The 27,742-nt window shown below is 34.6% G+C and overlaps 1 protein-coding gene across 1 annotated transcript in view; it reads right to left on the reverse strand.

Moving 5' to 3' along the window:
* LOC132721565 (nucleosome-remodeling factor subunit BPTF-like) overlaps positions 1 to 27,742 on the reverse strand; it is a gene marked incomplete at its 5' end in the record, with an annotated part of 145,789 nt that overhangs the window by 82,888 nt on the left and 35,159 nt on the right. Inside the window, 3 exon segments of the mRNA XM_060705888.1 lie at positions 3,804 to 4,010; positions 20,469 to 22,364; positions 26,930 to 27,086. Of these exon segments, the coding sequence (XP_060561871.1) occupies positions 3,804 to 4,010; positions 20,469 to 22,364; positions 26,930 to 27,086 (2,260 nt within the window).

The raw sequence follows: 27,742 nt of genomic DNA on the forward strand, positions 1-27,742 counted from the left end.
CATTAGAAGATGTTTCATGCTAAATATCTTAGCTCTAGCTCTTTTGGTTCTTTAAAAGAAGATTAAGTTTTTACTATATGTATATAGGGAAAATCAATGACCCCCTGGGGCAGGGCCAATTTTGACCCAAGGGCTTTTATTTGAACATCTTTGGTAGACACTCACCAGAAGATGTTTCATGCCAAATATCTAAGCTCTAGCTCTTTGGATTTTTTAGAAGAAGATATTTAAAGTTTTTTCTTTTTGTTGCCATGGCAACCAGAGTTCTGCATGGAGTTAAATTCTTTGAACAATTTTTAAAGGTGACCACCAAAGGAACATTCCTGTGAAGTTTGGATGAAATTGGCTCAGCGGTTAATGAGGAGATGTCATTTAAAGTAAAACTTTACGGACACCAGACGAAAAGCGATCACAAAAGCTGACAGGTGAGCTAAAAACCTATGACACCCCAGGGCGGGGCCAAGCTTGATACTATGGACAAAATTTGATCAACTTTGGTATTGGACCTTCAGATAATACAATATACCAAATATTAAAGTTCTAGGCCATTTACTTTCAGACCAGAAGATTTTTCAAGTTTTCACTATATGTATATAATGAAAATCAATGACCCCCGGGGCAGGGCCAATTTTGACCCGAGGGCCATTATTTGATCAATCTTGGTAGAGGTTAACTTTACATTGTTTCATGCCAAATATCTAATCTGTAGCCTTTGCCAAATCAGAGAAGAAGATTTTTTTAGATTTTACTATATACATATAAGGAAAAACCTATGACCCCCCGGGGAGGGGCCAATTTTGACACTAGGGACAAAATTTGAACAACTTTGGTAGAGGACCCATAGATGATACCATATACCAAAAATCAAAGCTCTGGCCCATGTACTTTCAGACAAGAAGATTTTTTAATTTTGTGTTTTTTGAAATCCTTTTCTGGCCCTATGACCTACATATGCAACAGACTGGAACCATTTGAACAACTTTGAAAGGGGACCACCCAAGGATCATTTCTGTAAAGTTTGGTTGATGTGCAGTCTTTGGTTTCAGAGGAGATGTTGTTAATGTTCAAAAGTTGACAACGCACGACTATGCACGACGGACACAGGGCCATCACAATAGCTCACCCTGAGCATTGCTCAGGTGAGCTAAAAACTAAATATTTAGAGTTATTGTTCTTTAACACAGCACTTCCTCTGGCTTGTTTCTCTAACTGTGAAGTTTTTTTACTAAGATATTATTGATAGTTTAGAAGATATACCCCAGACAAGAATTATTAAAAAAATTCAAGTATTATAAAGGGAAATAATTAAAAAATTTAGAAAGGTAGAATTACCGCATTTTGTACACTGCCCTTCCTCATTCTACCTCTTACATGTACTTATCCCTATCACTGTCTATAGTTTGATTAGACTCCTTTAATATCTTTCAAGTCATTATCACGTAAAGAATTAAGTTTTACAAAGGGAGATAATTAAAGAACTAAACAATGTAAAGTTCTGGTTCTTGGACAATGAACTTCTTCTTTCTAGTCTCTACATCTGTATGTAGATTGAATGAGATATTGGTAATAATTTGGATAAGCATTTTTAACTTACAGAAAATAATTAACAAGAGTGCCAAGATTGCCCTAGATCGCTCACCTGACCCATCAAACTCATCCGAGCAATTACCTAGACTAGCATTCTGACCAAGTTTCATGACAGGTGAGTCAAAAATATGATCACTGGTGTGTTAATAAGGATTTTCCATATTTGAGCAGTGTGACCCATTTTTTGACCCCAGGTGACCCATAATCAAACTTGACCTAAAAATAATCAAAACAAACTTTCAGACCAATTTCCAAGATATTTGGATCAAAACAGTAGCCACTAGAGTATTAACAAGATTTTTCTATTTTTAGCTCCTGTGACCTAGTTTTTCATCCGAGATGACCCATGTTCGAACTCATCCCAGCAATTACCTAGACCAGCATCCTGACCTAGTTTGATGACAACTGAGTCAAAAATGTGACCACTAGCGTGTTAACAAGGTTTTTCTGTATCTGGGTGGTGTGACCTATTTTTTGACCCCAGGTGACCCATATTCAAACTAGACCTAGAAATCATCAAAACAAACTTTCAGACCAATTTCCAGGATATTTGGATCAAAACAGTAGCCACTAGATTGTTAACAAGATATTCTATTTTTAGCTCCTGTGGCCTAGTTTTTCATTAGAGATGACCCATGTTGGAACTCACCCGAGCAATTATCTAGATAAGCATTCTGACCAAGTTTCATGACAATTGAGTCAAAAATGTGACCACTAGAGTGTTAAAGTTTTTCCATATTTGGGCGGTGTGACCTAGTTTTTGACCCCAGGTGCACCATATTCAAACTTGACCTAGAAATCATCAAAACAAACTTTCAGACCAATTTCCAGGATATTTGGATCAAAACAGTAGCCACTAGAGTGTTGACAAGATTTTTCTATTTTTAGCTCCTGTGACCTAGTTTTTCATCAGAGATGACCCATCTGTTCAATTACCTAGACAAGCATCCTGACCAAGTTTGATGACAATTAAGTCAAAAATGTGACAGCTCCTGTGACCTAGTTTTTCATCTGAGATGACCCATGTTTGAACTCATCCGAGCAATTACCTAGACAAGCATCCTGACAAAGTTTGATGATGATTGAGTCAAAAATGTGACCACTAGAGTGTTAACAAGGTTTTTTAATGTTATGCTCCTGCGACCTAGTTTTTCATCAGAGATGACCCATGTTCGAACTCATCCCAGCTATATCCTAGACAAGCATCCTGGCAAAGTTTGATGATGATTAAGGCAAAAATGTGACTGCTAGAGTGTTAAGGAAAAAGTGTGGATGAACGACGGACATTCAACGATCCTAAAAGCTCACCCTGAGCATGCTCAGGTGAGCTAAAAAATTAAACAAGGTAGAGTTAGGTTCTTGAACACTGCATTTCCATTTAATGTGAGAAGTTAATAAAATTCCTTCAATACTGTTAAAGTTATTTTCTGGACAGGAGTGTGACAGCTGGAGTGGCATGCCACCAAAATGGGATAAGGGGCCATTCCTTTTATTTTCTTTTGTTTAATAGCTGACCATGTTGTCTTTAAAGGCAGTTATGGCTGTATTTTTATTCTAGAATGGTGTTGTTAACAACATCAAATATGAACATTATAATTTGAAAATACAAGTACCAGTATTAGTTACAGATTTTTTTTAGTTTGAAACAATAAATGCAAACCACATTCAATTCAAGGAACTCCACTGGGGATTTTTTACATAACAGGATTGGAAGGAATAAAAAGATAAATTTTCCATTTGATGTAGGTCTAGACCAATAACTCAAGTGAAATATTTCAGACCATTCGCTCACTCTGTTTTTCATGAATTATTACTCTTATTGTGAAAACCAAATCTTTTCACTTGAATCCGGCTAAGAATAGCACAAAAATACAATTTCATTTTTTTTTCTGAGTAAGTTTCTTAATTATCTTTTGCACATTTTTCTGTGCTGATCTATGTAAGGAAATTACAATTTTATGTTTTTAGGCTTTTGGACATCTGTGCCTGTGGTGTCTTTAAATACATCATGATGACTATACATGAGCTTTTCTTCCTATGATCTGTAATTAGGAAATTAATAGCTCATCATAATGTATACTTCCTTTGTTTCTTTAAGTGGTGACAGCTTAGTATTGTAGTACCCAGTTTTACTATTTTTATTTTCCAAATGGAGCAACTATCTCAATAGTGTCATCAACATTTTTGACCAAATAGGTAAAAGTTAGAATAAGTACCTGAAGTCAGGAGACTACCAGTAGCTGTTGTTACTGTTGTTTTACCCTGTGCTTCCAACAATCTTTTTTGTTGCATGGCAGCTCTCTGTTGTTTTAATTGTTCCTCCATCTGTTGTTTTATTTGACTGGCATTCTGCTGCGCCTGTTGACTACTTAACTTTTCCTTTAATGCTGCCCTCTGCTTCTCCACCCTGTTTAACAACAATTTTTATATTTAAAGTCAAGAAAATACTCTCCTAGATAGAAAAAAGATGCCCATGGGCAGAATGTCCAGTCCTAATTCAAACTTGAACCTACAGACTTCAGATCAAGGAGAAAGATGTATACATAGGTGAGATGTGTGCAGCACATCCTCTTTATACCCAAGGCAAAATCTTGACATTGCATGATCTTAAGTGACCTTGACCTCTGACCCAGTGATCTGGTTCATGTGCATGAAAGGTGACCTGGTTCATGTGCATGACATTAAGTTGCAAGATGAACATTTGTGTTTAAACTAGAACTGTGTCCAAAGGACACGGATGCCCCCACTGACAACATATATTTGGTATAGAGTGAAAAATCAACAAAGGGCCATAATTCTGTTAAATTTGGTTGCAGCAAAAATTCCTTCCTTTACTTCCATTTACACATTAAGGTTGTTCATCCCTAGAAGTTTAAGCAAAATCTGACATCCGGTTTAAGAGGAGTTGCGTTCACAATATTTCTACATAGTATTTAGTGAAAAAATCAACAAAGGGCCATAATTCTGTTAAATTTGGTCGCAGCGAAAATTCCTTCCTTTACTACCATCTACACATTAAGGTTGTTCATCCTTGGAAGTTTAAGCAAAATCTGCCTTCCGGTTTAAGAGGAGTTGCGTTCACAAGATTTAGAGACAGACAGACAAGTGCAACGCTATATGCCCCCCACTTTGTGGGGGCATAAAAATCTCAATTCAAGTTATTTGAAAATTCCTCCAGGCATGATATTGACCTTTGACTCTGAAGTAAGACCTTGACCTTTGCCACAGACATCTAAATTTTTCCCGCAACAGTCCACCACACTAAGAAGAACATTTATCTAAAGTTTTATTAAAGTCACACACTCATGTATTAGTTATGCTCCCAACATGGGTTTTGCGCTGACCCCCAATCTCCTCCACAGTGTCACATTGACCTATGAGCGCAGACCTGGGTTTTTGTGTGCAACAAACCACCCAATCATGGTGAGCATTTGTATCAAACTATTTTGTAACCCTTCAAGGAATGAGCAAGATAGAGTGCCAACAAACAAATTTTAATTTTTTTATTTGACCTTTGACCTTACGTGACCTTGACCTTCAACTCAATATGGACAATATTTGTGCTACTTTATATTAAAATCCATCCATGTATATAGAAGATATATCCTGGCAAATGAATGTTTTATTTTGTTATTTGACCTTTCACCCCTAAGTATGCCCTTGACCTTTAACACAGACACTTGAATTTTTTCCCGAACTCCACCTTGCTATGGAGACCATTCAGGGTTCAAACAGAAATCTATCAACTAAATTTAAGCATTTTTCAAGGACTTTTTAAAGGCCAATTTTGCATTTTCAAGTACAAGTTCTGCAATAGATTTCCTGCAAGCAATCGAAGTGTCAAGCAAAGATATCTAAAAAGCAAATTGTACATTTCAGGCACCTTATCACTGTCATTTATCCTGCATTTACCTTGGGTGTGTTTCTTCTCTTACATGTCTTGCTGCTCTAATACTTCATGCACTTTCACTTTCTCCTATACATGTATACCATCTATTTCAAGTATCTTGATGCATATCCGCCAGCACTTGCCAATGGGCATTTCAAACATTGCTTTTTATGATAAATGATAGATAATCATGAAGCTACTTGAACAGGAATTTACATTTTTTCCATTCTTAGACATTTTCAACCAAAATTTTCAGTATACTTTTTGTTTATACAGCCGAGACTGCCTTAGCCACACCCTGATTTCAACGACTCCCTGTCATATCTTGTTTCAGTCCTCCCAACCTATTTTCCTATATAAATGGTCTGAATTATACCACTCCCTGTCATATGTGAAAAGCGACCCTAATTGTCTGGTCCCAATGCATTGCTGTGTCTGATTTAAACGACTTTCACACCTTTTAATTGTCCGTTAATCAGATAAATAATACCTGTTTTAATATCCAGAGGGCGAAAATAATAAAGTCCAATAATTATCCAGTAGTCAATTCACTTCAAACAAACTCTACACAACTCTGCATCAATTACATGGTTTACATGTATACAGGTGAGAAGTGACGTAGCGTCCACTCCCTACTGCCAAATATGGTAAGCATGATGCAATTGATGTGTGTGTAATGTACATAATAACCTGAGTAAAGTGGATTAAAAAAAACAAGAATAAAGATCAACAAGGTAAAGGCAACATACACAGGATGCAGCCTCCGACACACCTAAGTAGGGCACCCAGAAGACACCCAAATCTTATGTCAGATTTGAAAAAAGAAATATGTGCCAACGGAAGATTTTTTAAGGCAGCACTTTTTTAGGCTGCATGAATACTATGGGAATATGTTGATACAAGACCTTTCTTTTAATAATCTCATTGGATATGGATATGTTTTTAAAAGTATGATATTCATTTTAAGGATTTGAAAGCATGAAGTTTTTTTGTACCATAAAATAAACCAAAAATGTGTCCATAGGACACGGGTGCCCCCACACTCCACTGTTTTGTTCTTTTGACTTCAGGTCAAATATTTTTTAGGCTACAAGTTGAAAACTAAAAATCATTTACTAAGTCAAGGGCAAGAACTTAACAAATACTGAATAAATCCACAAGCAAACCCCAAGGTGCATAAATACATCGCTGACCAACATTCCTGAAAACTTTCAGACCTACAGGTCAAATTATTTTTTTTCAGTTATGCATGAAAAGTTGAAAATAGCAAATTAATACTAAGTTAAGGACAATAACTCTAACAAAACTGAAAAAAAAATCCACATGCAAAACCCCAGGTACATAGCTTCACAGTGATGTTGATCATTATTCCTGTTGGTGGATTTTAACTCAAGCACTCGAGGAACAAATAACATAACATAATGGAACTGTTTTCACTTAGTCAAGGGCAATAAATCTGACAAAAGACAAAAAATCCACAAGTGAAACCCCAGGTGCACAACTTCACATGCTGAACAACATTCCTGAAAGGTTTCATGACTCTTGGTCAAATACTTTTTGAGATATGTGCGACACAAGTTGAAAATTGCAAATTTTTACTAAGTCAAGTGCAATAACTCTAAAAATACTAAATTTACCCACACAAAAATACCCAGGTGCACAACAACACATGCTGATCAACATTCCTGGAAAGTTTCATGACTCTAGGTCAAATACTTTTTGAGTTACGTGTGACACAAGTTAAAAATTGCAAATTTTTACAAAGTCAAGGGCAATAACTCTAAAAATACTAAATATATCCACATGAAAATATCCAGGTGTATAACTAAACCTGCTGATCAACATTTCTATTAAGTTTCATGACTCTAGGTCAAATCCTTTTTGAGTTACGTGTGACACAAGTTGAACATTGTAAATTTTTACTAAGTCAAGGGCAATTACTCTAAAAATACTAAATATATCCAAAGGAAAATACCCAGGTGCACAACTACACATGCTGATCAACATTTCTATAAAGTTTCATGACACTAGGTCAAAAATACTTTTTGATTTATGTGTGACCCAAGTTGAAAATTGTAAATTTTTAATGAGTCAAATAAATACAGTAGAGTATTGCTAATAAAACCCTTCTAATCCGGAATTTTTTCTTATCCGAAATAAGTGTCCGGTCCCGATTTTATTCGTTCTATTTTCAATACTTAAAAACCTTTCGGATCTGGAACCTGTCTACTTGGAATTCCAGACGATTTTTTCAATTTTTGTTCTTATTTTACTCTAAAATTATCCTCTCCGATCCTAACAGATTTCGCCAAATGTCACACCTATATTCAAAATAACAAATTATCGGTGTAAACATACACCAAACTGATAACAGTAATTTCACTTGATTAATGAGTGAAACGTATGATCTGCGAAGGTGTGAAAATTACTGTGACTTAGCTTGCCTTGATATCTACTTTAATTGCTTAATTGATTGTTCTTTCGTCACCTTCAATAAAATATTTTGATATAATGCAATAGAAGTATCTTTTAATCTTTTGTAATGAATTTAATGACAGGTGATAAAGTAATGGAAATTAAAGAAAACTGTCAGTGTATTTGGATAATTGCTGAATCGGATAAACTTTAACAATTGACAAATGCTGGTACGAATATTTAATAATGTCTCAGCATCCTGTTCAACATGGTAAGTTAACTTACCGTTGAGGACATAACATTTTTGCTTATTCATTTATTTTTGTATTGGCATGTATTTAAATGAAAGATAAGAGATTGCAAAAATAAAATATTTATATTGCAATTTCAAATGCATTACCGTTTTCTTTCCTTAAACTATTCTGCCGATAACATGAACAAACATGTAAAAAAAACCTTCTAATCCGGAAAACTTTCTAATCCGAACTTTTCTTCTGGTCCGGACGACTTTATATTAGACAGATTCCACTGTATATCCACACGAAAATACCCAGGTGCAGAACTACACATGCTGATCAATACTTCTATAAAGTTTCATGACTCTAGGTCAAATACTTTTTGAGCTACCTGCGACACAAAAGAGAATGGACGGAAGGGAAGGATGGACTGATGGACATGCCAACAATTGGGGTTTATGTGCTTTTTCTTTGATCTTTATGTGGCATTTTTCCCCATAAACCAGTAAAATTACCACATAAACCAGTTGGTTGGTTTATGGGATTTCCTTCTTTTTTCTTTTTTTTAACTAAAATTATGGACGGAATGAAGCTCATAGACCATTGGATGTTCTCCCGGACAGACAGACAAGGGTAAATCTAAATGGGGGCACAAAAATAAAATAAAATAAAATTTTATATGATATACATGCTATTATATTTGTTTCACAGGGATTCTTATTTTATTTACATCAAATATTTAAAGTAATGTTTATTTGCAATTGGTTAGATTTTATTCCGTCACACAGTTATAAATGTATGATTAGTCACAATAGTATATCAATATAGACAGATAGATGGTATTTAAATTTTAAATTTCTTTGAAACTGTTTTAAGAGACCTCCTGTCATATGTGAGCTTTTTCTGAAGGTCCCTTGGAAAGTCACATATGACAGTCTCTACTGTACTCGTGAAAACCTGTAAAGCAAAAAGACATGACAGTGGACACATGTATACCTATACTGTTGACGTAGAACACATTTTCTTCTAATTTTGTACTCATTAACATTCTTAACATAAATAAGTATGGGTAAATAAAGAAATTCGGCAAAGTTTTCCTTTCCATTTTTAACAAAATTGGTTGTAATTCTTATTTAACCCTTTACTTATTTCTTTATATAGATGTGTTTTGACCGCTTTTCAAATTTCACATTGTCTTGATGTGGTAGACATTAAAAAATTTTGTGCCAAGTTATTTTAAAATCCTTCAATGCATGACAAAGTTACAGTCCGGACATGAATGTGTATCTTCAAACTCTTCTCGAGAAAATGAGTACCTTCAAACTATAAGTATGACCTTGAAGGTATGGACATGGGTCTTTGTCACAACACGTCTTCTTGATGTGGTAGATATTTATGCTTAGTTATTTTAAAATCCTTTGATGCATGACAAAGTTACAGCCTGGACACGAATGTGTGTACCTATCAACTCTAATTGGGATAAAGTGAGCTTCAAAATGCTATTGTGACCTTGACCTTTGAGGTAGGGATGTGATTATTGGACGCCGCCCATCGTCTTGATGTCGAAGACTTTTATGCCAAGTTATTCTAAAATCCTTCAATGCATCACAAAGTTACAGCCTGGGTACGATTGTGTGTACCTATTACTTCTAATTGTGATAATGTGAAACTTCAAAATGATAGTGTGCCTTGACCTTTGAGGTAGGGTCATGGTTCTTGGACGCGACATATCGTCTTGATGTGGTAGATATTTGTGCCAAGTTATTTCAAAATCCCTCAATGTATGACAAAGTTACAGGCTGGACACAAATGGAGTGAATGTGTATCTTCAAACTCTTCTCGAGAGAATGAGTACCTTCAAACTATAAGTATGACCTTGAAGGTATGGACATGGGTCTTTGTCGCAACACGTCACGGACGCACAGACAGATGGACGGAGGGATGGTGCGATTATAATATGCCTCCCTTCGGGGGAATAAAAATGAAATTTTTTTAATGGTTTACGAACATTTTGAGAAGACCCTGGACAACAAAGTTCCAGATTTATCATCAATGAGTTTGACAAATGAATCGAACACGTAACAAGAGGGCCATAATGGCCCTGAAATCGCTCACCTGTATATAGGCCCCTGGGGTAGGGCTAATTTTAGCGCAAGGGCTTTTATTTGAACAGTTTTGGTAGACACCCATTTGAAGATGTTTCATGATAAATATCTAAACTCTAGCGCTTTGGGGATACACTCTACATGATGATGAATCAGACACAGAAGACTCAGCCTCTGACATTGACGAACCACAAACTGTCAGTGACTTAGCATTTAACAGGGAAGTCAACATCCTCTGTGATAAGGATGCAGAGCAAAATCAGGAGAATGACTGTTTAGACTTTCAGGATGAACTGTTAAACTTAAATAAACTGATGCTGTATAACAGGTATTGAGAACGTTATTGAAACAAAGGGAAAATGTTTTTTACTACCTTGCTATTAAGTGATTATCATCTGGTTTGTGTTTTTCAAACCTCTGCAGGGGAGACACAAAAGATTATTAGTCGAGATAAAGAAAGGATAATAGCATGAAAATTACTGTTGGGGCTGAAATTTTACTTTGAGATACTGAAAATATCAAAATAAAAATATCGAAATACACAAATATTTTCAATATAGATAAAAAAAGAAGAAAAATCGGGACTTTCAAAATTTCATCGAGATGACGAAATATCGAGAAAAGTGATGTTGAGATAATGATAGTTGACTGTAATATATTTGTGGGCAGATTTTATAAATTTAAAAAAAATGTTATTTTTCAACCACTTAAAATTTTCTCCAAAAAATTTTGATTTCCCCTGGGGCTAGCAAATTTTGGACCCCGGGTTTAAGTGACACTTTGGTTTAGTCCCAAACTTTGGGGATTTTGGTCGCTTACTTTTCCCCAAGTCCACTTCTCTGTGGGGTATATTTTTCCCCCTAAAAAAAAGAGGAAAATAAAGCCATTTTGGGAAACCATATAAACATTCTTTTTTTAAAAACTTTTTGAAAAGGCCAAAAACTCTATTACTTTTAATTTCCTTTTCTTTTATAGTTTTTAAAATATATCCTTTATACCTTTTGTACTAAACAATACGAAACGGGGGGCATGATTGGGCCCCCATTTGCTCACCCGACCCCCTCAAAAATCATCGGAACAATTTCCCCAGAAAAACATTTTCTGACCAAAATTTCATGACAGATGAGTCAATAATGTGACCATTACAGTGTTAACAAGGATTATCCATATTTGAGCAGTGTGACCTAGTTTTTTTACCCAGGTGACCCATATTCAAACTTGACCTAGAAATCATCAAAACAACTTTCAGACCAATTTCCAGGATACTTGGATCAAAACAGTAGCAACTAGAGTGTTACCAAAAATTTTCTATTTTTAGCTCCGGTGACCTAGTTTCACATGCGATTTCGAACTCATCCGAGCAATTACCTAGACAAGCATCCTGACCAAGTTTGATGATAATTAAGTTGAAAATGTGACCACTAGAGTGTTAACAAGGTTTTTCCATATTTGGGCGGTGTGACCTAGTTTTTCATCCGAGATGACCCATGTTCGAACTTAACTTAAAAATCATCAAAACAAACTTTCAGACCAATTTACAGGATACTTGGATCAAAACAGTAGCCACTTGAGTGTTAACAAGATTTTTCTATTTTTAGCTCCTGTGACCTAGTTTTTCATCAGAGATGACCCATGTTCAAACTTATGCGAGCAATTACCTAGACAAGTTTCCTGACCAAGTTTGATGACAATTGAGTCAAAATTGTGACCACTAGAGTGTTAACAAGATTTTTCTATTTTTAGCTCCTGTGACCTAGTTTTTCATCCGATATGACCCATGTTCGAACTCATCCGAGCAAGTACCTAGACAAGCATCTTGATCAAGTTTGATGACACTTGTGTCTAAAAAGTGACCGCTAGAGTGTTAACAAGATTTTTCTATTTTTAGCTCCTGTGACCTATGTTTTCATCTGAGATGACCCATGTTCGAACTCATCCAAGCTATCACCTAGACAAGCATCCTGACCAAGTTTGATGATGATTGAGGCAAAAATGTGACTGCTAGAGTGTTAACAATGTTTTTCTATTTTTAGCTCCTGTGACCTAGTTTTTCATCCGAGATGACCCATATTCGAACTCATCCGAGCTATCACCTAGACAAGCATCCTGACCGAGTTTGATGATGATTGAGGCAAAAATGTGAACACTAGAGTGTTAATAAGGTTTTTCTATTTTTAGCTCACAAAAACCCCCTAAATTTTTATGGTTTAAAAAAAAATTAAAAAAATCAGAAGCAAATAAATTCTTACTTTGGGGAAAAAATTTTTTTTTTTAAAACAAAAGGTTTAAACCCCGGGGGTTTTGGAAAAAGGGTTTTAATCACAAAAAAAACAAGGGGGTTTTCCGAATTTTTGCAAAACTTTGTAAAAAAAGTATTGGGAAAACCCGGGGGCAATAAATTTTTTTACGGACTCATTAAAGAGTTATTTCAAACAATTCCTTTTTAAAGGGGCCCGCTAAATGTTTAAAAAGGGGGGGTTTTATTTTTCCCTAAAAACCGCTCAATTTTTTTTAAAACTTTAATCTTTTTCAATTTTTTTAAAATGGTCCCTTTAAAAAATTTTGGGTTTTGGAAAAAAAAATAATAATATTAAAATTGTTTTAAAATTTTAAAATTTTTTAAATTCTTTTTTAAAACCCGCTTTTAAAATTAAAACAAAATTTTAATTTATGCTGCCAAAAAGGCCGGAAAAAAACCCCCATTTAAATTTTCCCCTTAAAATTTAAAAACCATGCCAAAAAAACAGTAATTTTTTAAATTAAACCTTTTTTATTTTAAAATAAAACCTTAAATTTTGAGCCCACAAAAGTAATACCTTTTCTTTTAGATTCCCCAAAAAATTTTAAAATTAAAAAACAAAAGGAAAAACTTTCCGGCAAGTTTTTTCTTTTAACAACACCCTTTAAGAATCAAAAAAATTTTTTTTGAACTCCTTGAAGAATTTTTCCCAAAATTTTTTAAAGGGGGCATAAAAAAAATATCCAATTGTTTTCTTGAAATTTAAATTTATCCAGAAAACCAGCAAAATTTATTTCATATTTATGCTTTTTCCAAAATTAAAATTTAAAAAAAACCCAAAAAACACGGCCCCATAAAATTTTTTCAAAAGGGAAAAAATTTCCCTATCCCCAAAAATTTTCCCAAAAAAAAAAAAAAAAACCCACCAAAAAAAAAAAAATTAAAAAAAAAATTTTTTTAAAACAAATTAAAAGGGAAAAGCTTTTAAATTTTTAAGCTACCAAAAAACAATTTTTAGGACATTTTTAAACGAATAAGGGGGGAAAAAAATCCCCAAAATTTTTGTTTTTTTTGTTTAAATTTTCATAAAATTTCCAAAAATTAAAATTTTATATCTTCCCAAGGGGGAAAAAATTAAAAAAATTTTGGGAAATGCTTTCCCCCGGAAAAAATTTTTAAAAAATTTAAAAAAAGGCGGGCCCCAGAAGGAAAAATTGGTTATTTCAGGGGCAAACTAAACTGGACGTAAAAAAGTTTATTTAATACTTTATTTTTTTTTAATCAAAAAAATATTTTAAATTTAATTTTTTTTAATTTTTTCTTTTTCCTTTCTTTTTAAAAATTAAAAATTTTGTGAAATTAAAAATTGGTTTACCCAAACATTAAATTTGGGAAAAAAATAATTAATTCAAAATAAATTAAAAACAGGTTTAAAAATTAAAATTTTAAGGGTAACTTCACCGAGGTTCTAAGGAGCCCCTTTGAAGGGTTTTTAAAAACAGGCCCCCACAAAAAAAATATTAAAAACGGGAAAGGAAAAAAATCGGTCAACCTTTAAAAGAAGAACAATTAAATTCCCCAAATTTAAATATTATTTGTTGCGAAAAGGAAATTCGGAAACTTTTACGGGCTTTGGGGTTTTTTTTTTGAGAAAATTTTAATTCCCCGGGGTAATTTTAAAAAAAAAGAGTTAGGGAATGGGGAAATTTAATTTTAGTGAAAAAAAGAAAAAAAAATTTTAACTTTATTAAAATTTTATATTGGTTTGTTGTCCCTTTTTTAAAATTTTTATTTTTATAAATTTGAAAATATTTTTAAATGGGGCAAATCCCCAAAAAAGGGTTTAAGGGGTATATTTTTCTAATTAAGGAAAAAAAGTGAAAAACGGAAAGTAAAGGAATTATAGGGGAAAAAAAAACCCTTTTTAATTTTTAATTGGCTTTTTTTTTTAGGGGAAAAAAAATTTTTAAGTGAAGAAGAAAGGACCCCGGGGAAATTTAAAAAACCCCTTAGGTTGTAAATAATTTTTAAATTTAAGGCAAAGGTTTCTTTAAGGATTAAAAACCATTTTAAAATTTTTTGAATTCAGGAAACATTTAACGTTTAAATTTTTCAAAAGAATTCACAAATTTTATGGTTTTTAGGAACCCTTTAAATTTTAATTTTGCATTAGGAAAACGGATTTTTTTAAATTTAAACCCAAATTGTCATTTCTTTTATGGGTTATTTAAGGACTGGCTTTTTTGAAAAAACAAATTAAAGATTTTAAATAATTTTTAATTTTTTTTGGGGAAAAATTTTAAAAAATATTTTAAAAAGATGAAAAACAATCACAAAGGTAAAAATTTTTTTTTAAAATTTAATTGATTTAAATTTCAAAGATTTAAGGAAAGAGGGTATCTTCCTTTACCCAACGAAGAGGGTTGCCCAACACCTTTTTTAATTTTTTTTTTTTTTATGAAATTTTCAAATAACTTCCCTTTATTCCCAATTAATTTTGGGGGCTCCTTCAATTAAAAACCACAAATTTTTAAAAAAAGGGGGCCCCAAAATTCTCTGGGAAAATTAGAATTTTTAGGGGTATATAACCCGGCTTTCCCCCCCAAAAGTCTGTAGAGGAAAGGGTTAAGAAGTAAAAAATTTCACAAACATAAAAAATTTTTAAAGGTTGGGTTTTTTTTTAACCCGTTTTAATTTTATTATTTTTATTTTTTCAAAAAAAAAGGGGGTTTTTAACACCTTTTAAAAGGAAATGAGTAAAATGGGGGCCCCTTTAAAGGGAAAAATTTGGGACAATAAAAATTTCAAAAGGTTCAGAGTTTTGAATTCCCAAAAATTTTTAAGGATTTTTAACACAAATTTCATTTTTTTTTTGGGAACCCCAAAAGCACCAAAGCGGGAAAAAAAAAGAGTAATTTCTTGAGATTTAAGGGGTTATTTTTAAAAATAGAAGAAAAAGGGTTTTAAATAAATTTTAAAACTTCCCCCCCTTTTAATATTAAAAAAAAAGAATTTAAAAGCCCGACAAAATTTTTAGATTGTGTGGGGTTTAAAACAAGTATTAAATTTTAAATTCAAATTTTAAACCGCCCTATTTACAAAAGAAAAGAATTTGAAAAAAAAAAATGCATGTGCTTTCTATTTTTTTAACCCTTCGTAAAATACAAATATTCGGAGTAAGACTGGATGGCATGCCTCACCAACTCAACTTCCTGATTGACGAAGATCAAACCATAGGTCCAGATGGTAAAGGGACACACGGACCTGACGCTGTGCTGTTGATGGTAGACTGGACATTACAGAATCACTCTAATCAGACTCCTGCCTAAGTGTCGATACACTCGGATAATTGCCCTGGTAATTATTTTTATTTTTGTAGCAAAGACAACACTAAATAGTAATGTAGGAACACAATTTTCTTGTTTCTATACAGGCTGCCATAATGCATAGATCACTTACCTATCTAATTGTTATTATCAGATAAGTACCTTCAGTGAAGAAGATTTTTAATTTTTTACCTTATGACATAGTGACTGAAAATCAATGACCCCTAGGGCAAGGCCAATTTTGACCCCAGGGCTATAATTTGAACAATCTTGGTAGAGGTTTACCAGACAATGCCTTATGCAAAATATCTATGCTCTAGGCCTTTTGGGTCTTTACAAGAAGATTTTTTAAATTTATTCTTATAATTCCTTTTCCTTCACCCAAGGATCAATCCTGCCAAGTTTGGTTGAAATTGGACCAGTGGTTTTTCACAAGAAGATTTTTTAAGTTCACTATATAACACACAAACATACATACAAACACACACATACAGGTGAATCGCTATATGCCACCGCATCGCAGATGCTGCGGTGGCATTAAAAAACACACCAAAAACAAGAGGGCCATGATGGCCCCGAGTCTCTCACCAGAAACAACTGCTATTCAGAGTTGGAAATTATCCATTGTCAATATTTTCTGACATAGAATATGTTTAAACAATAACTTGAAGAAATGCCATGACCTGGGGCATTTAAGCTTTAGCTTAAAAGGCGCCAATCAAATTAATATCAGCAAACTTGATAAAAGACTACAAAATAATGCTAGTTTAGTTTGGTGGTTGGAAATGTTCAAAGGTTTTTATATTTTGGGCTAAAAAGGGCCCTAAAAGGGGCCAATCAAATTAATATGAGCAAACTTGATAAAAGCGTACCTAAGAATGCTACAGACAAAGTTTGGTGATCATCCATCAATTAGTTCTGTAGAAATAGACATCTAAAGGTATTTCTATTTTTAGCTTTAGCGGCCCCTAAAAGGGGCCAATCAAATTAATAAGATAAAAGACTACCCAAGAATGCTACAGACAAAATTTGGTGATCATTCATCAATTAGTTCTATAGAAGATGTTTAAAGGTTTTACTATTTTTAGCTCTAGAGACCCCTAAAAGGGGCCAATCAAATTAATATGAGCACAGTAGATATCAGACTACCCAAGAATGCTACACACAAAGTTTGTTGATCATCCATCAATTAGTTATGTAGAAGAAGACATTTCAAGGTTTTTCTATTTTTAGCCCTAGAGACCCCTAAAAGGGGCCATTCAAATAAATATAAGCAAATTTGATAAAAAAAAACTACATAAGAATGCTACAGACAAAGTTTGGTGATTATCCATCAATTAATTCTCTAGATATAGATGTTTAAAGGTTTTTCTATTTCTAGCTTTAGCGGCCCCTAAAAGGGGCCAATCAAATTAATATGACAAAACTTAATAAAAGACTACCCAAGAATGCTACAGACAAAGTTTGGTGATCATCCATCCATTAGTTCTGTAGAAGAAGATGTCTAAAGGCTTTTCTATTTTTAGCCCTAGAGACCCCTAAAAGGGGCCAATCAAATAAATATGAGCAAATTTGATAAAAGATTACCCAAGAATGCTACAGACAAAGTTTGGTGATCATCCATCAATTAGTTCTCTAGATATAGATGTTTAAAGGTATTTCTATTTTTAGCCCTAGAGACCCCTAAAAGGAGCCAATCAAACAAATATGAGCAAATTTGATAAAAGACTACCCAAGAATTCTACAGACAAAGTTTGGTGATCATCCATCAATTAGTTCTCCAGATATAGATGTTTAAAGGTTTTTTTATATTTTTAGCTCTGTTGACCCCTAAAAGGGGCCAATTGAAATGATATGAGCAAATTCAAGTGTGAATCACAAGGATGCTACAGACCAAATTTGAAGTAAATCTGCCCAGCGGTTTCAGAGAAGAAGACGATTGTTGACGCATGACGACGGACGACGGGCGCCAGAGTATCCCCCTTTGATACTACTAGGTCACCCTGAGCCTTCGGCTCTGGTGAGCTAAAAAACCAGAGGGCCATGATGGCCCTGAAATCGCTCACCTGTTTATAGGCAAGTATATCTTTTGTAGTTTCAGAGTTATGTCCCAGACAAAGTTCAAAGTGTGATAATTCCAAACTTAGTCAAGGCAGAGTTACTGTTCTTTTCACTGCACTTCTACTCAATGAGATCTATCTACCGACTTGCGATTGACACGTCGTCTCAATATGTTGATCATTTCTGTGAAATAGTTGTAAAATCCGACTTCAAATAACAAAGTTATGGGCTGGACACAATTTTGCTGCAAGGTCATGCTGTTACCTTGACCTTCAAGTTAGCGACCCAAATGTTGCAAGGGACACATCCTCTCAATATGGTGATCATTTCTGTGAAATAGTTGTAAAAACAGACTTCAAGTAATGAAAAATTTTGGGCCGGAAACAATTTTACTGCAAGGTCATACTGTGACCTTGACCTTCAAGGTAGTGACCCAAATATGTGCGCGACACATCGTCTCAATATGTTGATCATTTCTGTGAAATAGTTGTCAAATCCCACTTCAAATAAAGTTATGGGCCGGACACGATTTGCTTCAAGGTCATGCTGTGACCTTGACCTTCAAGGTAGTGACCCAAATGTTGCGCGCGACATGTCGTCTCAATATGGTGATCATTTCTCTGATATACAGTCAAACTTGTATTAAGCGACCGCGCAAAGGAAACACCCAAAACAGTCGCTTAATGAAACGGTCTCTTAAGACAAAGCATGACATAAAAGTCAAAATGTACAAATGACATCTTTCTTATGCGGTGGGAATGTTTTACAACTTCATTTTTATATAAATGTTGAATAATTTGTACGCTCGATAATCTAAATGGATGCCAATGTAAACAATAACTTTCAGATATTTATTGACAAAACAGTTTTGATCCATTATGTACATATTTGACATTTTTTCCAGAATTTTTTAACTTCTCCATTGTTTTTCCTTGTCTCCAACATGAAAACCCTTTCAGTAAAGGTGTTTTTCTGTTGTGCATTTTTTCATTCCAAATAAACAAACTTCATCTAATTTAATTGCTGATCAAGTTCAAGGTCAATTCAATGCAGGCTAAATGTCAACAAGCGAAGCGTATACACCACATCAGTATTGTTTATTCGATATTATTGGATAATACACGTCACGCCTATACTTAACTTCATTAGCTTACGCTAAAACAGTTTGGGAAATAGAGTTTTTCACACATTTATTTGTTGTGTTTTGATTGTTGACACTTGTGACATTACGAGGCGGCGTTCTCTAAAAACACAATTACTTGACAGGTAAAAGTGGTCGCTTAATGAAATGATTGCTCTCAATTAGGTGACTAATTACCGGTTGCTGGTCGCATTGAGCAAAAGTCGCTTAATACATTAAAAATATAGAGAGAAAATGATCGGGGGGAATTTAAAGTGGTCGTTTAAGACAAAAGTTGCTTAATACACGTGGTCGCATGGGCAAGTTAGACTGTAGTTGTAAAATCAGACTTCAAATAACGAAGTTAGGGGCCGGACATGATTTTGCTTCAAGGTCATGCTGTGATCTTGACCTTCAAGGTAGCGACCCAAATGTTGCGCGCAACACATCGTTTCAATATAGTGATCATTTCTGTGAAATAGTTGTAAAATCCGACTTCAAATAACAAAGTTATGGGCTGGATACGAATTTGGGACATACTTACAAACGGACAGACAACCCGAAATTTTTCGGGAAGCATAATAAGGAAAATCAATGACCCCCTGGGGTGGGGCAAATTTTTTCCCCAGGGCTTTTATTTGAACAAACTTGGTAGACACCCATTAGAAGATGTTTCACAATGTTAGGTTTTTTTAAAAGAAGATTTTTTAAGTTTTTACTATACACATATAGTTAAAACCAATGACACCCCTGGGGCGGGGCCAGTTTTGACCCCAGGGCTTTTATTTGAACAAACTTTGTAGACACTTACTAGAAGATGTTTCATGCTTAATATCTAAACTCTAGCTATTTGGGTTTTTTCAAAGAAGATTTTTAAGTTTTTGCTATACACATATAAGGAAAATCAATAACACCCGGGGCGGGGCCTATTTTGACTCCAGGGCTTGCTGCTTTTATTTGAACAAACTTCGTAGACACTCACTAGAAGATGTTTCATGCTTAATATCTAAACTCCAGCTATTTGGGTTTTTTCAAAGAAGATTTTTTAAGTTTTTGCTATATACATATAAGGAAAATCAAAGACCCCCTGGGGCGGGGCCAATTTTGACCAAAGGGCTTTTATTTGAACAAACTTGGTAGACACTCATTAGAAGATGTTTCATGCCAAATATCTAAGCTCTAGCTCTTAGGGTTTTTTAAAAGAAGATATTTAAAGTTTTTTCTTTCGGTTGCCATGGCAACCAGAGTTCTGCATGGAATTAAATTCTTTGAACAATTTTTAAAGGTGACCACCAAAGGAACATTCCTGTGAAGTTTGGATGAAATTGGCTTAGTGGTTTGTGAGGAGATGTCATTTAAAGTAAAAGTTTACGGACGGATGCCGGACGGACGCCGGACGAAAAGCGATCACAAAAGCTCATCTTGTCACTTTGTGACAGGTGAGCTAACAAAAAAACAAACAAAAAAAACTTAAACACAGAATGACACACTGAACACAGAATGAAACACATTACCTTTTGGCTGTTGCGGGACACCAAGAGGAACTATAATTTTGCGGACCAAGAATTCTGATCTAAGGCCGTATGGACCAATATCTTTCCTCTTCAGTAGTTCTGTTGTGGTAATTTCAGTTTCTGTTGATATTGTGTTCGTGCCACCAGCTGGAGGTTTCTGAGCCATATCATCCCATCTGATACATGTCCAAAATATCCTTAGATGTAAAGCTGCTGCTGCTAAAGATTTAATAGTTTGTAAACGATAGTTGAAGGCAGACTTGAACAGCGGCCTTGGACAAGGATAAGGCCAATTCACATTGGACATTTTACACTCATACTTAAATCCAGTCACTTCAATTTTCCCACCTTTTCTTGCTAATTTCCTGCCCTCCCACCTTTCTAGCACAAAAAGACTTTTCTTACCAGATGGTGTGACAAATTTATGGGCAGGAGGTAGAGAAGTTTTCTTTGCTGATTTTTTCTTCATACCACCTTTGGTGATTTTCGGCAAATGAATTTTATCTGTGATTTTTCTGACAGGGGGAATTTTGGCCTTAATATCTTCAACGGTCATTTTTTCAAGAGCCTGGCGAATAAATGCCTGAGCTTCAGAATAAGTCAGATTTCTTCCAGTTTTCTGAGCTATCAATTGAGCCAAATTACCTGGTATAGATATTGTGGTAGTTTTCCTAGCACTAGGAGATAGTAATCCAGTTTTCACAGTTACACCACTAGTTGAGGTGGGTTTTATCCCTTCCCCTTTTTCATAAGGCACATGAACAACTTTAGATGCATTTGAAGGTTTGTTTGCATTGTTACTATTAATGTTTTCAGCAGCAGTTTTGTTTGTATCATCTTTATCACCAATTACATCCACCTCTTCATCCTCTGTAACACTTTTGTTCAGATCATCTGCCTTATTTTCAGAATCTTTATCATCATCAACTTTCTCATCATCATCTTCATCAACCTCCATCTGTACCTCTCCATTATCATCTACCTCATCTAAATCATCATCATCCTCTTCTTGTTCAATTTCATAACGACATCTTACTGAGTAACATTGGCCACCTAGCACATCTCCTGCTGAACACAAGGGAGAATAGCAGCCATAAACAATACGTTGTGGTTTTACTGGCTCTGGTTTCTTTACTACTTCTGGTCGTGATAAGGCAATAATTTTCTTTTCAGGTGATGCAGACACTTCCTGTTTTTCTTGTTTTGCTGCTTCTAGTTTTAATTTCCATTGTAACTGCTGCTGAATACTTTCACGTTGCTTATTTTCTATTTCACTTAATTTTAACCTACGTTCTAGCAAGTTATCTAATCTAGAATAAGGCTTTGTCACTTTTGGATAATACGTGTGTTCTCTTACTGCCTTACTCACATCTATGAGATCAACATCACACTTCTTAGTCAACAATGAATATGCTTTCAAGTTAGCTTTCGAAAACTTTCCCTGAGCTACTCTTAATGGTTTTGTATCTTTTTTAGGAGATACATTTTCAATGTCAATATCCTTACTTTCTTCCTTTTCAATTTTCAATGAATTATCTTCAACCTTAACCACATCAGCTATCTCATCAACATCCATAGGTTCTTCCTTCACTTCAGTTTTTACTTCAGAATCGGGAACAGATTCTTGCTTAATGTCAGTTTCATCATTAACTATTGCAACAACCACTTCTTCAGTTTCAATGCTAACATTATCAACTACTTCTTTTATATTGACATCAGATTTGAACATGGCTTTGTCTGCTTTTTTATCTACCTCTTCAGTTTCCATTTTTTCTTCTTCATCAGTACCCTTCTCTTCTTCCTTAGGACTTTCTTCTTTAGATGTTTCATCAGTGGACTGCAGAGTTTCACCTTCAGAGTTGGAGTTTTCATCTAAACAATGTAAAGTATTCATCTTGAATCAACAGAATAGAAACAAAAACACTGGCTTAATCAATTATAGTAATGTAAAGCATGACAGCTCGCTCTAACAGAGCAACCATCTTGGAAATGAATAATGTACACTACATTCAGGGGAAAAGCTGTTTATAGGTAAAATTGTCTTAGGGTTATTCAGCATTTAATGTATATAGAATCTGCTCAATTATGACATAAATTGAAAATAGGCAACAACAACAAATGATGACTTTTATTTGCAATTTTTGTCATTGGTAAAGTAATCTACTTTAAAATTACACAGGGGTTGTAACTCATGGTTGGTTAAATCTAAAACTGATATCACAAAGTTCATATTTGTATCTGAAAAAGTGTATGTGTAAAAACATTACTGGTGACTATTGCTATGGGAGAACAACAGTTCATAAAGATGTGTACATATAAGAACAAGAGGACCCTGGATCACTTACCTGAGAAATAGGTCAAAAGGTCAAACTATAGCCCGTTTCACCCCAGACGCACAATTTGAAAACAAGGGACAGTTTAATCTGAACAATATTGTTTACTGTCACCAAAGAAATTTTTGTGTAAATTTACTTTAAAACTGAACCAGTGGTTTAGATGTTGTTGTTTTCTAATTTTAGCTGTGGCCGCCATTTTATTAAATAGTTCAACCTGTAACTAGTGAGAGGTGAGCTAATAAAAAGATGTCAGAAAAAGAGAAGGAAAACAAAAATTGACCTGGCAGGGGATTGAACTGTCTACTTCGATTCCTTTGGGCCGGGTTAATATTGAGCCTAGGGGTTTTATTTCACCAAACATGGTAAACATACACTAGAACATGTTTCATGCTAAATATCTAAGCTCTACCTCTTGGATTTTCATAAGAATTTTTAAGTTTTTACTATATACATGTATATATAAGGAAAATTAACAAGCATTTGATAGTATTGCGGGCAATACAGTAGTCCCCTACCGGTCCCTCAAAAAGTTCTTTAATTGTCATACACTCCTGTGTATTGCCATTTATAATGAATTTGAGGATGAAGTCTGTATTTGAAAATATCGACCACAAAACATAATAAAATAAGTTTGTTTATATCACAGTAATGTGTTAAGTTTCCATGCTTAGTAAGGAAATTATGTTTATACAACCTTGTCATATTATTACGATGTGGGATTTTAAAGTAAATCCTATAAGGAATAAGGAATGAAGAAGTTGGAGTGAAAATACCAGTTTCTCGAAAAAAATCTAAGTTCAAGGGGGACATAATTCTGGAAATAGTCTTGCTAGAGTATTTAACCTTCTCAAAAATGTCGAGTGATAATAAGAAACATATATATGAAGTTTGAAGTAGATACATTAGGAAATAAAGAAGTTATTTAAAAAAGACAACATTTTTCCCCTAAAAAATCTAAGTTCAAGGGAGGTAATATTAATATTTTTTGTGCTAGAGTTATAAACCTTGTCACATATGATGTGGTTGATGACCAGGAACTTATATTTAAAGTTTGAAGTAAACACCTTAAGAAATAAAAACATATAGTGAAAAAGCTGAAAAATTTAAATCAGAAATCTTGAAATTCAGGCTATTTGTTGCCATAGCAACCAGAATTTTCAACATAGGAAGAAAATAAAAAGATGTGCATAATCTCCAGACTGCCATCTACCCATATTTCAAGTTTCATAAAAATATTTTCAGTACTTTTTGAGTTATCACTGGATCCAGTTTATGTGTTAAATTTGCCATATTTTCAGACTATTTGTTGCCATAGCAACCAGAATTTTCAACATAGGAAGAAAAAAAAAAGACGTGCATAATCTCCATACTGCCATCTATCCATATATCAAGTTTCATAAAAATATTTTCAGTACTTTTTGCGTTATCGCGGGATCCAGTTTTGTGGACGGACGGACTGACGGACTGACAGACAGACAGACAGACAGACGGACAGACAGACAGACGGACAGACGGACGGAGGGTAAACCTAAAGTCCCCTCCGGTTAAACCGGTAGTAAACCGGTAGGGGACTAATTATCCCCTAGGGCTGGGCCAATTTTGACCATAGGGCTTTTATTTGAACAAACTTGGTAGACACCCACTAGAAGATGTTTCATGCAAATATCTTATCTATAGTGCCTTTGGATTTTCACAAGAAGTTTTCAAAATTTTTACTACATACATATAAGGAAAAACAATGACCCTTGGGGCCGGGCCAATTTTGACCCTAGGGTTTTCATTTGAACAAACTTGGTAGACATGCACTAAAATATGTTAATTGCCAAATATATAAGGTCAAGCTCTCTTAGATTTTCACAAGAAGACTAAGTTTTTACTATATACATATCAGGAAAATAAATGACCCTAGGGCATGTCAATTTTGACCCTACGGCATTTATTTGAACAAACTTGGTAGACATCCACTAGAAGATATATCATGCTAACTTTATAATTTATAGCGGTTTTTCGATTGCCACAAGAAGATTTTTTAAGATTTTAATATATGCATATAAGGAAAATCAATGACCCCCTGGGGTGGGGTCAATTTTGACCCAAGGGGTTTTATTTGGACAAACTTGGTAGACACCCATTAGAAGATGTTTCATGCTTAATATCTAAGCTCTTTGGGTTTTTGACCTTGAGCTTGAAGGTAGGACCATGGGTCTTTGACGCTACACATTGTCTTGATGTGGTAAACATTTATGCCTAGTTATTCTAAAATCTTTCGATGCATAACAAAGTAACAGTCCGGACACGATTGGGTGTACCTATTAACTCTCACTGTGATGTGAAACTTCAAAATGTTAGTGTGACCTTGACCTTTGAGGTAGGGACGTAATTCTTGGATGCAACATATTGCCTTGATGTGGTAGACATTTATGCCTAGTTATTTTAAAATTCTTCGAAGCATGACAAAGTTACAGACTAGACACGAATGTGTGTAACTATTAACACTAATTGTAATAATGTGAAACTTCAAAATGTTACAGTTACCTTGACCTTTGAGGTAGGGACGTGGTTCTTGGACGTGACACATCTCCTTGATATGGTGCTAAGCTATTTCAAAACCCTTCAATGTATGACAAAGTTACAGTCCAGACACAAATGCACTGGGGATGCACAGGCAGACAGACAGATGGACAAATAGACACACAGTGCGATTTTAATATGCCTCCCTTCCGGGACATAAAAACAAACAAACAAGAAATGTTGAACGACACATACTACATATGACCAATCAGTATGTGAAATATGAAGACTTTGTGATAAATAGTATTTAAGATAATAAGCGGAAACCATTCTGAAATTTAAGGCCCCTGTTACCTTGACCTTTGAACAAGTGATCCAAAAAGCAAAACAGGTCATCTACTGGTTATGACCAATCACTATGTGAAATATGAAGACTTTGTGATAAACAGTTTTCAAGATAATAAGCTGAAATCATACTACCATTCAATGACCCTGTGGCCTTGACCTTTGACCTGGTGACAACAAAATCAATATGGGATATCTAATAGTTATAACCAATCAATATGTGAAATATGAAGACTTTGTGATAAATAGTAACCAAGATAATTAGGGGAAACCATTCTGAAATTTAAGGCCCTGTAACCATGACCTTTGACCTAGTGACCCCAAAATCATAAGCCGTCATTTACTACTTATGACCAATCACTATAAGAAATATGAAGACTTTGGGATGCAGTTTTCAAGATAATCAGCGGAAACCATTTTGACATTTAAGGCCCCTGTGACCTTGACCTTTGACCTAGTGACCCCAACATCAATAGGGGTCATCTACTAGTTATGACCAATCAGTATATGAAATATTAAGACTTTGTGATAAATAGTTTTCAAGATAATCAGCAGAAACCGTGTGGTCTACCGTCGCACAGACTGACAGACAATTAAAATAGAAGTATTCTCCTGGACAAAAATTTAATGTTGGATGTATTGCATAGCTGTATTTAACTTTTACAATTATTTTTTTTTTCAATTAAGATACCTTTTTTTTGCAAAGTAACATAAACAAGAGGGCAATGATGGCCCTAGATCACTCCCCTAACCCATCAACCACATCAAAGCATGCCTTAGACAAGCATCCTGGCCAAGTTTGATGACAATTGCGTCAAAATGTGACCTCTAGTGAGTTAAAAAGGTTTTTCCATATTTGGGCAATGTGACCTAGTTTTTGACCGGAGACGACCCATCTTCAAACTTGACCTAGAAGTCATCAAAACAACCTGCCTGACCTAATCAGGAAATTTGGATCAAAACTGCAGCCACTAGTGTTAAAAGATTTTTCTATTTTTATCTCCCGTGACCTAGTTTTTGACTGGAAATGACTCATCTTCAAACTTGACCTAGAAATCATCAAAATAACCTTCCTGACAAATCTACAGTATACAATTTCATGGCTGTGCATCAAAGGACAAGACAGAAGGTCACTGTGTCAAAATCTAGGTCAGCTGATATCAAAGTTCAACTTTTCATCTAAAACTGTGCACATGGTCCAAATTTCATAGCTTAATTTTCTGTTAATTATGTTTAAATAATTACCTCCAAAAAGCTTAATTTTTCTGTTTTGAAGTTTTCTAGCTGCAGCTCTAAGTCCAACTGTCCACTGTGGAGTGGGATTGGACCTGCGTGTACAGGAGATCCATCCCCATCCATGACCACCTGTTACACGGTACTCCTCTCCTCTCTGCTTCCAAACCTAACAAAACACAAAGATTGAGTCTTTTATGCATACAATCCTATACTTTGTAAATAATCTATTGAATTTATTTGATTTGTTAACTCAGTAGTCAAGTGCTTGTTCTATCAAAGTTTAATCTGAAAAACAAGATTGCATTTGTGAAATAGAAATGTGTCCATAGGACAGGGTGCCCCACATTTCACTGTTTTGTCAATCTACTGCCTCTAAGTCAAATTCTTTGGGGTACAAGTGAGACAAGTTAAAAACTAAAAAATCTTTTAGTAAGTCAATGAAAAACTAGAAATGTGTCGTCACGCTACAGATGCCCCCCGCATGCAGCCAAAATTTCAGATGTTATACTATTTAGTTCCAAATTTGTTTGCACAAATTTTTTTTTTTCATTTAAAGTTCAAAGCCCTTAATACTATTCAATGTTAACACTAGACCTATCACTGAAGGTGATTAATACCCCCACCAGCATCTTTGACTTTTTGAAAAAAAAGTAGTCTGAAGAAAAATTTGAACACAAACTATCAACTGTGTACAAAGAAATATTTCAATTAATTGTAATCGCAACTGGGGTCTCGAAATAAGCTTGCTATACAACAAGTTTGATTACAATATCTCATTGCTAACTAGTTATTGTCCGGAAGCCATTTTTCTATTTTTAGTAA

Source organism: Ruditapes philippinarum, unplaced genomic scaffold (genome assembly GCF_026571515.1).
Source record: "Ruditapes philippinarum isolate M1 unplaced genomic scaffold, ASM2657151v2 ctg799_1_1_1_1, whole genome shotgun sequence".
NCBI classification, from domain to species: Eukaryota; Metazoa; Mollusca; class Bivalvia; order Venerida; family Veneridae; genus Ruditapes; species Ruditapes philippinarum.